The 13,075-nt window shown below is 43.3% G+C and overlaps 1 protein-coding gene and 1 long non-coding RNA gene across 3 annotated transcripts in view; one reads left to right on the top strand and one right to left on the bottom strand.

Moving 5' to 3' along the window:
* The window catches only part of LOC309968422, a 69,585-nt gene that overhangs the window by 7,685 nt on the left and 48,825 nt on the right, over positions 1 to 13,075 (bottom strand). The window lies entirely within an intron of this gene.
* Positions 1 to 13,075, top strand: part of PPM1H (protein phosphatase, Mg2+/Mn2+ dependent 1H) — a 263,100-nt gene that overhangs the window by 234,871 nt on the left and 15,154 nt on the right. Inside the window, exons 9-10 of one of the 2 annotated variants that reach the window (XM_082849677.1) lie at positions 5,223 to 5,374; positions 11,604 to 11,643. In XM_082849677.1, coding sequence (XP_082705803.1) covers positions 5,223 to 5,374; positions 11,604 to 11,628 — 177 coding nt within the window. In that variant the 3' untranslated portion in view covers positions 11,629 to 11,643. The remainder of the gene's footprint in view (positions 1 to 5,222; positions 5,375 to 11,603; positions 11,644 to 13,075) is intronic. The other variant, XM_082849676.1, reaches the window with a different exon arrangement.

The following is a 13,075-nucleotide window of genomic DNA, read 5'->3' as shown; positions in this document are numbered from 1 at the left end:
CTCAGTAACAGAGCAAAAGGGCGAACAGATATTAGACAGGCACTGAGACAGCAGCTAGCTGAGCACTGAGTGGAGGTACCGCGTTAAAGAGCTGTTTGTCTCCACTCCCCCGTAAAGCAGGGCCCGGTGACGACGGTAAGGGTGACTGTGCCCTAGAGTCGGGGGCAGCTGAGAGAGCCGTCAGCGCCTGGCTTCCTCAGGGGCATATACTAGCCGCGACCCTTGGTGACCCCAGACTTCCTCCTGCTTGCCCCCCCCTCCCGAACGCTGAGTGATTTTCGTTTATTAGCAGCTTCCCTGAGGATAGGGGACGAAAAGGAAAGAGTCTGCTACTCCTGGTAAATACCAGCGCATCGCAGTTTGGCGACTGCCTGGGAGCGTCGGCGTTTACAAGCTAACACGGTTGGGTCACCACGAGCTGAGGGGGTCTTCGGAATGGATCTCATATGAATTCTTTTTCTTTCTCTTTTCTTCCCATTTATTCTTTGTCTCAGCAAGTATGTCCTGAAGATCTAGTGGTATTTACTCTATGAAAGTTACGGCGAGGCCCACAGAAGAAGTGCAAAATGGGATCTCTGGCCTCCAGAGGTTGAGTCTGGGGGGAAGAGACGGTGACCAGCTCTCAGGGTGTTCGCTGTAAGCAGGACAAGGGTAAATTCCAGCAAGGGAAATGCTTCCCTTGGTGGTTTATTGTGTGCTTTCCAAGAGCTAGGCTCTGTGCTCTGCTCGGGGTGGGGTGGGGGGGCGGGGCAGAAACAAATAGGACAACTCAGACCTCGCCTCAGGGGAGCTTATTGCCTAAGACCGTGTTTTCAGGGTGAGGTTCCCCCATCACTTGCATTGGAATTACCCTTGTTTACATAGGCTGATGCCTGGGCTAAGAGCTACACAATCAGAATCTTTACAGGTGGGTCCCTGAATCTTAATTAGCACCCCAAGTGATTCTTACATTAAAGTTTTAGAATAACTACTCACGTGGAAGAGACAGACAAGTGAACGCAGACTGGTACAAATACGTGAGTACTGTGCTAGTGAACATGAAAGGGATTGTGTCTGCAGAGGACCAAGGAAAAGAAAGGGAAATCCTCAGGTCTTCCTCAGGGTTACTCTGGCAGCGGAGGGTGGCACTGTGTCCCCCTCAGCCTCTCTTCTTCACCACCAGTCTAACACTGTCCACATCCTCTTAATCCGGAGGAGTGGCAGGTCCCCAAAAGGAAGGAAAGGGAGGCACAGCAAGGGACCTGTGGAAAGTCACCTCACTGGTTCAGATCTCTGTTCACATGGTGTCTTTCCAGAGCCACCCGCCTTAACCACATCTTCTAAAATGGCTCTTCTGTCACTGTCCTTACCTGCCTGACTTTTCTTCAAGCGCCTGTCATCTTCTGGCATTGTAATTTATTTGTGTGTCTATGGCACCTAGTTTAGAAGTGGTGAGGACTTTGTCACTTTTGTTCACAGCTGCTGGCACATAGTAAGTGCTCAATAAACATGTCATGGAGGGTCCAGGAGGGCAGATGGATCCACCCCAGCCTCGTCTCTCCACGGCTCAAATTCTGTTGCGCTGAGCAACGGCAAGAGTCTCAGGATGCCCGTGGCCTTTCTTGGCCGATGGGCACGCGGGAAGGAGCCACTAGGACCCTGCCCATGTTCTCCAGACCCCCTTCCCACAAAGGCCTTTGCAGATCGTATGTCTCCCCTCCCAGAGACTGTCTTCCTCATGTCTGAGTCCTGGGGAGCCACAGAGCCCGTTACTTTTGATGTGAAGCTTCCCGGAACATTAAGAAGCTATTTGAGGAATGGAACAGGGAGGTCCGGGGAGGCGAGTGTGGTCTGATTGAGGAGGCCCTGCAACAGCTTCGGGGAGGGAAGGTCGGGTCTCCAGAGCCCACTGGAATCCTTTGAAGCCCTAGCCACTGGGGAGGATAAGCGTGCAGTTGGATGCCTTGCACGGCAGTCCGGCTTTTCTGAGAGCGTTTTCACAAAATGTTCTGCATCACAGGTTAATGTATAAGACACGAGTTGTAAGTGGAAAGTTGGCAAAGTCCTTTGGAAACTGGCTAAAGGGCAGGAAACAAAGGGTAGCAGTAAAAAAAAAAAAAAACCTAAAAGGATGTTAATTGGGGAGTGCCTCAGGGAATAGGGTTGAGACTGGCTGTTTATTATTTACATAAAAATTGCTTGGAGAATGGTACTGAAAGGGATTTTCATGTTGGCTAAGGAAACTGCATTAGAGAGTTATGTGTGGAAATGTGAATAGTGGAATTAGGGAAGGATTCAATTTATTGATGGAAGTGAAGAGGAACATTTTATAACATGTTGCTATTTATCAACCCACACCCGTTTTGTTGGCCAGATTTCCATTTGAATAAGACAGCTTCAGCTTAAAACAACTCAAATCTCCACGCTTTGGGGGGCCACAGAAAGCACTTGAAGAGATTTCGGCACCCTACACACAGGGCAGGTCCTGACGTGAAACGGCTGTTATCTTTGACCTTAGAAACCTCTCTTTTAAAAGGAGCTGCAGGGCAGGTAGCATCTCCTAGTTTGCTAGAAGCAGAAGGTGCTACACAAGCACCTGACATCCACATCTCCCTACCTCCCTTTATAAGAAACATTTTCTATCCTTTGGAGCTCAGAGTATCACAGAAATTTATTGTAGATCTACCCCAATAAGAAGCGAGCAGTCTTCCGTAAGCAAAGTTATTGCACACTGGAAGTAACAACACAGTGACACAGGACTTGATATTAGGAGCTCAGGGGTGACATTTGCTGTCCTCGCTGTAGCCTCCCCTACGGGGTAGTCTACACAGGCATCACAGAGGCCACTGAGCCCTTGGATTCTTTGTTACAGACCAGTAGGACTCCTCCGCGGCCTCAGTAGTCAAAGTGTGGTCCAGGGACCAGCAGCATCACATGGGAGCAAGTTAGAAATGCAGGCTCTCAGGGCTTCCCTGGTGGCGCAGTGGTTGAGAATCCGCCTGCTGATGCAGGGGACACGGGTTTGTGCCCCAGTTCGGGAAGATCCCACATGACGCGGAGCGGCTAGGCCCGTGAGCCATGGCCGCTGAGCCTGTGCATCCGGAGCCTGTGCTCTGCAACGGGAGAGGCCACAACAGTGAGAGGCCCGCGTACCGCAAAAAAAAAAAAAAAAAAAAAAAAGAAAAGAAAAAAGAAATGCAGCAGGCTCTCAGGCCCCACCCCAGAAGTAAATTGCAATCTCCATTTTAGTAGGGTCCGGGGCTGATTCCTGTGCACATCAGCATTTCAGAAGCACGGCTCTAAGACACCCAGGAACCACAGAAGGTAAAGCAGAGGGGATCCAGTTGCTGCTAGAGTCAAAATTGAACCACAGGAGTTCAGCAGCCTGAAGACAAAATTCTGGCGTTTGGGACTTTCCAGTCTGTTGTAAACTTAAGATTCCCCCCTCCTGTTTTCTCTAATTTGGTCTCGTAGGGCACAGTGCCTTCTCTAGAATGTACACTTCCCCTGCCTTTTGAGAGGAAGATGTTAAAAGCCAGTCTAGGGCTTCCCTGGTGGCGCAGTGGTTGAGAGTCCGCCTGCCGATGCAGGGGACATGGGTTCGTGCCCCGGTCTGGGAAGATCCCACATGCCACGGAGTGGCTGGGCCCATGAGCCATGGCCGCTGAGCCTGCGCGTCCGGAGCCTGTGCTCCGCAACGGGAGAGGCCACAACAGTGAGAAGTCCGCGTACCGCAGGAAAAAAAAAAAAAAGCCAGTCCAGTCTTCCCCCGAGTGCTCCTCTCCTGAGTGCGGTCCGTGTGCTGCGCCATTAGCTAATTGTTGCCGTCTTGTTCACCAGCCACAAAGACTGTTTTTCATTTGAGCTCATTTTCCAAAAACTCTGTGGGCAAGTGTGGGGCATTCTGTTGTTTTCTGCTGCTGGGTGTAGGCTGTTCGTCCATAGGACCAGCCCTGTGGCAGGCAGGGCGTCACTGGCCTGGGCAGACCTTCCTAAAACATAGGAGGCTTGGCTTTTGAAGATGTGGATGTGAACGTTCTGCAGGCCTCTTAGAATTGTATTCTCTCGAGATCTGAGATGACCTGACAGTGATTGTGTGTGATGGGACACGGCAACAGCTGCCTATACTCCATCCGCCTTCCCTTCCCTCCCTTCCCTTTCTTTCCCTTCCCCTCCCTTCCCCTGGCCTACACCTTTCACTCAGACTCGTTTTCAGAAAACAGGATAATGAGGTGGGGTTGAAAGAGTTGGAAGATTGATGAAATTGACCCGCCTTTGTCCTCAGCTCATGAAGTGGTGTAGGCAGGGGCTGGTCCCATCAAATTAGCAGGGAATAGCAATGAAATCCCAAACTCCTCTCCCTCCCATCCTGCCCGAGTAGGGGGAACATGGAGTTGTGGCCTAGTGCAGGTAAGCCTTGATTTTTATTATTATTATTTTTGCTAAGGTCACTATGTTCTTTTCCCAGAGTTGAGGGGGATGTTCAAATAGCCAAGTCATTCCAGGTACTAGAGGTGAGGACAGACTTAAAGTCTGTTGAGACACACTTAGGAGATTCAGACTTGGCGTGTGTCCTTTGTGATTTAGGCTAGACTGAGGGTCCTCAAACCTGCATGTAGTATCAGAGCCCCATCGTTGCATGCGATAAGGCCAGCCCCATGGGCCTCAGAGCAGGTAAGCCAAAAGGTATCGAGTGAGTACATGAAATAAAGTGTGTCTCCTTAGTCCTAAACCAATACACGCAGAGTAGCTGCCTTGGATCCTAGACTGGCCTTGTTTCCCCTGCAGACTGAGAGCTCAGAAGCAGGGAAATCTGCTGTTTATCTTTATACTTAGATCACCTGGCACAGAGCAGGCCCTTAATACATGTCTGTCGGATGGATGTGCAAAGGAAGGAAGGCAGCAAGCTTCCGGCTGCTCTTCTAGCTACCGCTGTATCTATTGTGAGTCATTGTTCCAGCCACATTTCAGGCATTACATTTTCAGTTAATTTCTTTCTTGTCAACTATTAACTTATTGGGCTCATTCACAGTTGTGTTTGGGGCCCGATATGTCTACACAGCAAGTCTTCAAAGGAGGCTACCCCTGGGCCACAAAGCTTGCTGTATACCCAACGGCCTTATAGCGCACACCTAAAAACCACTGGGCTGGGCGGGAAAAGGGAAGGGAAATCAGAAGCCAGTCTGCTAGGGGGGATAATATGCTCCCAACTTCTTAAGCAGGGGTATTGCTGTTCATTTCAGGTAAGAGTCTACGATCTCTCCAGATACGAGCATGGAGCAGACGATGTGCTGATCTTGGCCACTGATGGACTCTGGGATGTTTTATCAAATGAAGAAGTGGCGGAAGCCATCACTCAGTTTCTCCCTAATTGTGATCCAGATGACCCTCACAGGTTTGTGCATTTCTATGATTGGAGGGTTGTTCCTCAAGCGGTCTTTCATGTGACTGAAATAAATAATAATCTTGCACTTTCCATCATTCATTCTGGTATAGATGGTTTAGTAACCGAACTGCAAAAGGGACTACCCTTCCTATTAGAGGTACTTTCACAGCCAAATAAAAATCCTCCTTAAGTTAAACCTAGATACAGGTGGTAAAGAATTTGTTTTGTGAGATATTTCAGCAGTATATCTTTCTCAGATTCTTACTTCATATCCTACAAAGTGGGAATAACCCAAGTTGTGATCCTCCTCGTAAGAATGATAGCAAATGCTCCCAGCATTCATTTCCATCCATTGAGGAACTGTTTCTTTCAAGAAACATTGGGAAAGGAGAGAAAGATTAAAGTAGGGATTCCTTATAGCATGATGGCCGTGTAAACATCCTAAACAACCCTAGGTGACTCAGAAGTAAACAGAAATCCCCTCTGGAGAAAGGCTCCTTTCGCTTAGAACACAAGGAAATAAGTCACCGTGAGCGAAAACCAGCAGAAACAATAGAGAGCAGAGTTGGACCTGTAAATATTGGATTTATCAGCCAAAAAATATAAATATTTTAACATGTTTCAGAAATATTTTTAAAAGCATTGAAATCATGCATAAGGACAAAAGACTACAAATGACTGCACAGATTTTTAAAATAAAGAAATGGGACATCTGGAGATGAAAAATATAAAAATAGGAACTACAAATTCAGTGGATTAAACAGATTGGAGACAGTTGAACAGTACACTGATGAACTGAAAAACTGATCTGAACAATCCAGAATATGGCTCAAAGAGACAAAGAGAGAAAGGATGAAGTGAGATTGAGACTAGGAAGATAACTAAGAGGCTAAAAAGAATTGCAAAAGGAAATACTATAGAAAGTGGGAAAAAAAAAAAAACCAAGTTCCAATCCAGAACTGTTGAATGATATTAAACCTAAGATCCAGAAAGCCCAATAGATCTCAAGCAGAAGAAAGAAAGAGATAATCTTAAGTAGATATTTTATAATGAAACGGAAGAATTTAAACAAAGAAGATACTAAAAGCAGCCAGAAAGACAAAACAGATACATAAGAATAGCATTTACAGTGATAGCTGACTTTTCAAAAATAACAGTAGAAGCCAAGACAGTGGAGTTATATCTTCAGTTGGCTAAGAAAAGCAGCTCTCAATTTTTAGAATTTTTGTATACAGTAAAGATATCAATAAAGAGGATGAAGTAAAAGCATTTTGAGGCAGAACAAAACTGAGAAACTTTACTGCCATCCAGCCTCCTCTGAAGAAGATTCTATAGGATGTCCTCAGATAAGAAAAGGAAATGATCCCAGACGGAAGACTGAGAAGTAAGATGGATTATTAAGCTATTAGTAAATAGGTATACTTAAACATATACTAACTATATAAAAACTGCAATAAGAATGTCTAATATGTGGTTAAAAATGATAAAATACTGAATAAAAACAGCATAATAAATTGGCCAGTGGGGATAGTAATCAGCTAAAGTATGCTATGGTTCTACTTGAAAAGAGGTTAAAAGTGTTTAACTTTAGACTTGAAATGTGTTTAAATAGCTAAGAAAGCGAAAGAAAGAATAGAAAGTGTAATTTTCAAACTAGTCAAGCCCACATAAAATTAAAAACCAAACTTCTAAACAACTTATAAATCAGAAGATTGTAATAAAAATTAGAAATTACCAGGGCCTAAATAATACTACATATCAAGACTTTAAAGGCTGAATTTTGAGCCTTTCCCCGCCCCCCAATTTAATGAGCTATGCATAGGTGAAAAGCTCTACTCATCCCTGACCTGCCAGAAGTGACTATATTCCTTCCATATCATAAAGGAACTTTTTCCAACCCTCCCAACCTCCCAGTTCCCCAGATCACAGGGACCCTGCCCACAAGCTCCAGGCTTCTGACCACAGAAAAAGAAAAATAGCCCCTTAACCAAAGAGAAAGGTATTTCTCAGAGTATGATCTAGAAGCCTGCTTTGTGCTACTGGGCTAATTCTGCCCATATTATTCCTATAAACATGTACACAAGAATTCTTATAACTTCACGGTTCTGAGGGGCCACAGGAGTGGAGCTGTCTACTTGTGGACTGTGTGCTCTTTTCCTGCATATAGGCTGTTAGTAAACCACTGTCCTAATTTAAAAATTTAGGTCTGCGGTCCTTATTTCAACAACGGCCTCTAGATTAAGAATTAAAAACAACAGAATAAACCCAGGAAAAGTAATGGAAGGAAAAATTAAAGATAACAAAAAAGAGAACAAATATACAATAAAAATAAATGGTAAAGCCAAAATCTGTTTCTTTAAAACAACTAACACATTAGGGGAATGCAAATCAAACCACACTGACATACTACCTCACACCCATTATGCTGGCTATTTAAAAACAAACACACGAAGAGAAAAAAACAAGTGTTGGCGAGAATGTGGAGAAATTGGAACGTCTTGCGCATTACTGGTGAGAATGTAAAACGGTACAGCTTCTGTGGAAAACAGTATGGTGATTAAACATATAAATATATCCATCAATTCTACTTCTGGGTATGTACCCCAAAATGAGTGAAAGCAGGGACTCAAATAGGTACGTGTACACCCATGTTCATAGCAGCATTATTCACAATAGCAAAAAGGTGGAAGCAACCCAAGTGTCCATCAACAAATTAAATGGGATAAACAAAATGCGGTATATAATACAATGGAATATTAATCAGTCTTAAAAAGGAATGAAATTCTCACACATGGATGGACCTTGAAGACATTATGCTCAGTGAAATAATCTAGTCAGAGGAGGACAAATTGTATGATTCCACTTACATGACGTCCCTAGAGTCGTCAAATGCATAGGGACAGAAAGTAGAATGGTGGTTGCCAGGCGCCGGGCCGGGGGGGATAGGGAGTTGGTGTTTAATGGTTATAGCATTTCAGTTTAGGAAGAGGAGAAAGTTCTGGAGATAAACGGTGGTAGTAGTTATACAACAATGTGAATGTACTTAATGCCACAGAACCGTACACTTTAAAATGTTAATTTTTATGTTATGTGTATTTTACCACAAAAAATAATTTCTAAAAAAAAAGCAAATTAAAAAGAAAACTAACTAAAGTAGATAAATTTCCCTTAAGACTAATCAAAAACAAGGGGGTCCAGCAAATAAATAATATTAGCAATAAAAAACAGTCATAAGAGATGCGGCAGTAATGAACCTATACATATTCTTTAATAGGAACATTGTTAAAATATTAGTTTTTCCTAAATTGATCTTTAGAGTGAGTAGAATGATAACCAAAATTCCAGTGAGGTATTCATGGAACTTTGTAAGCTGATTCTGAGATATATATGGAAGAACAAAATGCCAAGAATATTTGTGACACTTCTGTATGGGTCTTACCCTTCTAGATATTAGTACAAAATCAGAACAATTAAGATGGTGCAGAAAAATTAAAAATGGATCCTTCCCTCACACCATACGCTAAAATCAAGTCCAGGCAAGTTAAGACTTAACTGTGAAAGGAAAAGTAAATACAACTTTTAGGAAATCGCATAGGAGACTATTTTTATGATCTTATAGTAGAGAAGGATTTCTTAAACAAGATACAGAAAGCACAAACAAGAAAAGATTGATAACCTTGACTACGTTAGGATTACCATCTTTGGTTCTTCAAAAGACAACATAAAGAGAATAAAATGGCAACGTGATAGCTGGGAGAAGATCTTTGCAATTTGTATAACCAAAGAGGGATTCATACCCATAAAATAGAATGAACTGTCACAGATCAATAAAGACAACACAAATAACCCAATAGAAAAATAAGCAAGTACCCAACAGTCATCACACAGAAGAAAACTAATGGCCAAGAAATATACGAAAAAAACTTCAACAGTCAGAGGAGCAGAAATAATTAAAAACATGCAGAACAACTGCAGATGGATTTGTGAATTTGCAGAAAGACTCTGAAGACGGCTTGGCATATGCATATCGTATAACCCAGAAGCTCCACTCTTAGGTCTGTACCCTGGAGCAGTGGTTCTGAAAGTGTGGTCTTTGGGTCCCATGGCAGCAGCATCGTCTGAGAACTTGCTAGAAATACAAATCTTCAGGCTCTACCCCAGATCTACCAAATAAAACTCCAGTGGTAGGACCCAGGGATCTGTGTTTTAACAAACAACCCAGGTGTTCTTTTTATTCTGGTGTTGGTGTAATTCAATTTATACAAAAAGGTAGCCACACAATTGTTTTTATGATAAGAATTGGAAGCAACCTGCGTGTCCAACCATAGGATGGATAAACAAAGAATGAAATAATTCACAGTCCTCAAATGAGAATGAACCAAAGCTGTGATCTGTAACAGGGAAGAATCTCAAAGACATAATGTTGAGTTTAATAAGCCAGTCATAGAAGAATACACATATTATGATTCGAGTTACATAAAGTAGGAAGCTAACAATATATCACTTAGGGGTACAGATATTAAAATTATAACAAAAAGCAAGAGAATTAACCCAAAATTTGGATAATGGTTACCTTGGGAAGAGAGGTGGCAGAGGGGAATGTGTGCTTGTGGAGAGGCCCATAGTGAGCTTCTAAGATATTTACTGGTAATGTTCTGTTCCTTTAGCTACATGGTAGATATATGATTGTTCATGTTATTTATAACTGTATATCTTTTTCATACATTTGTTTGTATGTTAGCTATGAGAGGCAGTGTAGTCTAGTGGTTAACAGTGTGGATCTAGCCAGACTGCCTGAGGTTAAATCCTGGTTCTGCCCCTTCTAGACTTTGTGACCTTTGTGACCTTGGGGAGGTTTCTTAACCTCTCCATGCCTCAGATTCCTCATCTGTAAAATGGGGGTTCCAGTAGTCCTGACCTCATCCTTATACATAAAGTGCCTGCCTGGTATATAGTAAGCACTACTGGGTATTTGTTGTTGTTATTCTATGTTTGTTGCTATACTTATATGTTTCATATATTTCACAACAACAACAAAAAATTCCTTCAGGAAGAAATTAAAGCTAGACATTCTTTCTCTTTCTAGAATTGTTTGTATAATTTTTCTCAGGCACAAAGGAATCGATGGTACTGCAAATAAGATTCTTTTATTTGAATTCGAATACATTTTTTTTCCTGTTGAGCTTTTAGTTGTAATCTGCGTTTTATATCCTGCTTGTTAGCAACATTCTCCTGTTGATTTTCTCTACTGTAATTATTTTCATAAAGCTTTGCGAAGCCATCTGACAGGTATGAGTGAAAAGGCACCCAACGCTTTTTAAAATCTCTCCAAGCTGGCTTGGTTTTCCTTACCAGCCCCCCTCTCTCCATGGCAACAAATCTGCCCTCCAGGGAGTGGTAACCTGTGGGCAGTGCTGTCCCTGGGCAGGGGTATGCCAGGTCAGAATAGGTTCCTAGGTTCATGAGATCTGTTACCTACAGGGCTTACAGGGATCTCCATGGAACAAAAGGGCAGGAAAGAAAAAAGGTTTTGAATTTGCCTTTCAGGGAAAATGGCAAACCAAAGCCTAAGAAAGAATCCTGTGTCAGATAGATGAATGAGTGAAAGGAAAAGTTATAAAATCGGCACAGTTTCATTGCTAAGAGATGAAATATCTGGCTGGAGATCAGAAAAATTCTGGTCGGTTTTTGACATCTTAAAACAGTGAAACCTTATGGGGGAAGGTATCTTCTTTGCCAAATAATTCCCATTCAGATTCATTCATCTGGGAAATATTAAGGACCTATTTTATGAGCCATGGCCACTGGGGAAGAATTTGTGAAGAAAACAGACCGGGTCCCTGTCTTCTTGGAGTTTAAGGTCTAGAGGTTACAAAAGCATAAGGAAGTTAGAATATGAATGATTAAAAAGATAGCACAAGGGATAGGCAAGAAAGCTTCCCACTAGAAGGGATGTCTAAACTTAAACGTGAGGCGTAAATGAGTGTGTGTCAGTCAATGCAAGGTGGGGCAACATCGGGGAGAGAGAACATGGTGCTTTCAAGGAACCCAACAGTCAGTATGGCTGCCTGGGCTTAGTGTGGGGTAGTTTCCACAGATGAGGCGTGAGAGGTGAATGGGGCAGGTCGTGTCAGACCTCAAGCACTGACAAAATGAATGAATGTGAAGATTAGTTGGAGGGAAGAGAGTCTGTGATAATGATATGGAATTTGTGTAATTCATTCATTCTGATCCACAGTCAGAAAACATTCTGGACAATCTGATGGTGAAAATATGAGGTATGGATTGTTTCTCTACCCCTCTGTGCTCCTTAGTAATTTAAGCCATATTGGGAAATCAGATAAACTTAATTTATTTCAAACTCAGGCCTTAGGCATTATGTAAAATGATGTTGTCTTTCACGTGTGTGTCATGTTTGCATGTATCTTTGTGATTTGGAAGGAGGGTACCACACTCACACCCAGGCTTAGTGTGTCTCCTCGGGAGGCGCATGGAGAGCTCAGTCCCAGAAGCCACGGCAGTGGGTTTCCTGACGGTGCCCTCCCAACCGGGAGCTGTTCTGACCTTGTCATGCAAAGTAGAAATAGGAGTGGAAGTCGTCCTAATAACTTTTAGCCTAGGTCATAATTTCTGTGATGAATAAAGACCCGCTATCATACCCTTCCCGTGGCTCTATGAGTTCTTACTCAGCCAGAAGGATACATTTCTCCCCACATGTAGCCCAGGACCACAGGTTTGCCTATTTAGTCATGTGAGTGGTGGGAATAGAGGGTTTCTGGGTCCAGACCTGAGGGGTCTGACCAGGCTGGCTGATCGTTTGATGGAAAATGAGAAAGGGAAGTTGTACTCTACAAGGTGGGCCTCCTGAGAGATAGGAAGGGCAACAAAGCAACAAGAACAACAAAATGTTTCTACATTTGACGTTTTGAATGGGCCTGTTTTACTTTGAGTTTTGCTTTGTTTAGAAATTCAGGACAGAAGGAGGCAGGGCATTAGTCCGGTGACAGGAAGGCCTTGGAGGTTTTGCCATTTGATCATTTGGCTTTGTTCATGTTGTGTGTAGGTTTTCTCTTTTTCTTCTCCTCTTCGTGGCAGCCATTCTTGACAAATGGCTGGCACTGTCTTCCTCTGATGACATCCTTCCCAATAAAAAATTTAAAATACCATCTCCCCCTCCAGGATGCACTGTGAGGGAAGAGGTGATTAAGAGAGAGATATGTTTGCGAAGTGCTGACCCTCACACCATCCTCTCCGGCAGAGGTGGGGTAAAAATGAGCTATGTGACCTTCCTGACCCCAGCGTATCTTACTAAGTCCTTTTGCTGTTTTGAACTGTCTCGAGAAAGGAACCAGAAAATTAAAAGGAGACCTTGTGGACAGGCCAGAACATGAGTACAGTTGCCCTTTTTCTTTCTTTTCTTTTTACTGGATTATGCCCTGAAGTGTAGCAGAGCTGGCAGCTCCGTGCATCCTTTGTGGGGTCATGAAATGAACCGTTGATAGGAAATATACCAAGTTCACATTTTCAGGTGGCGTGGTTGGAATTCACGGGGGTTGGGCTACACAACCTGTCATTCTCTTTACTAATTCCAGTAAGATTCTCTTAGGAGGCCTAAACATCCTGCAAAATTTGGAAAGGGTGCTCAGAGAAAGGCGTGGAAGGGGTTCTCTGAGGCAAGATATCTCGGACTGATGATCTCCTCTGTAAGGC

The sequence above is a fragment of the Leucopleurus acutus genome (assembly GCF_964270905.1).
Source record: "Leucopleurus acutus genome assembly, chromosome: 11".
Taxonomy (NCBI): domain Eukaryota; kingdom Metazoa; phylum Chordata; class Mammalia; order Artiodactyla; family Delphinidae; genus Leucopleurus; species Leucopleurus acutus.
Note: the sequence above shows the minus strand (reverse complement) of the source record. Positions and strands in the feature narration are given on the sequence as shown.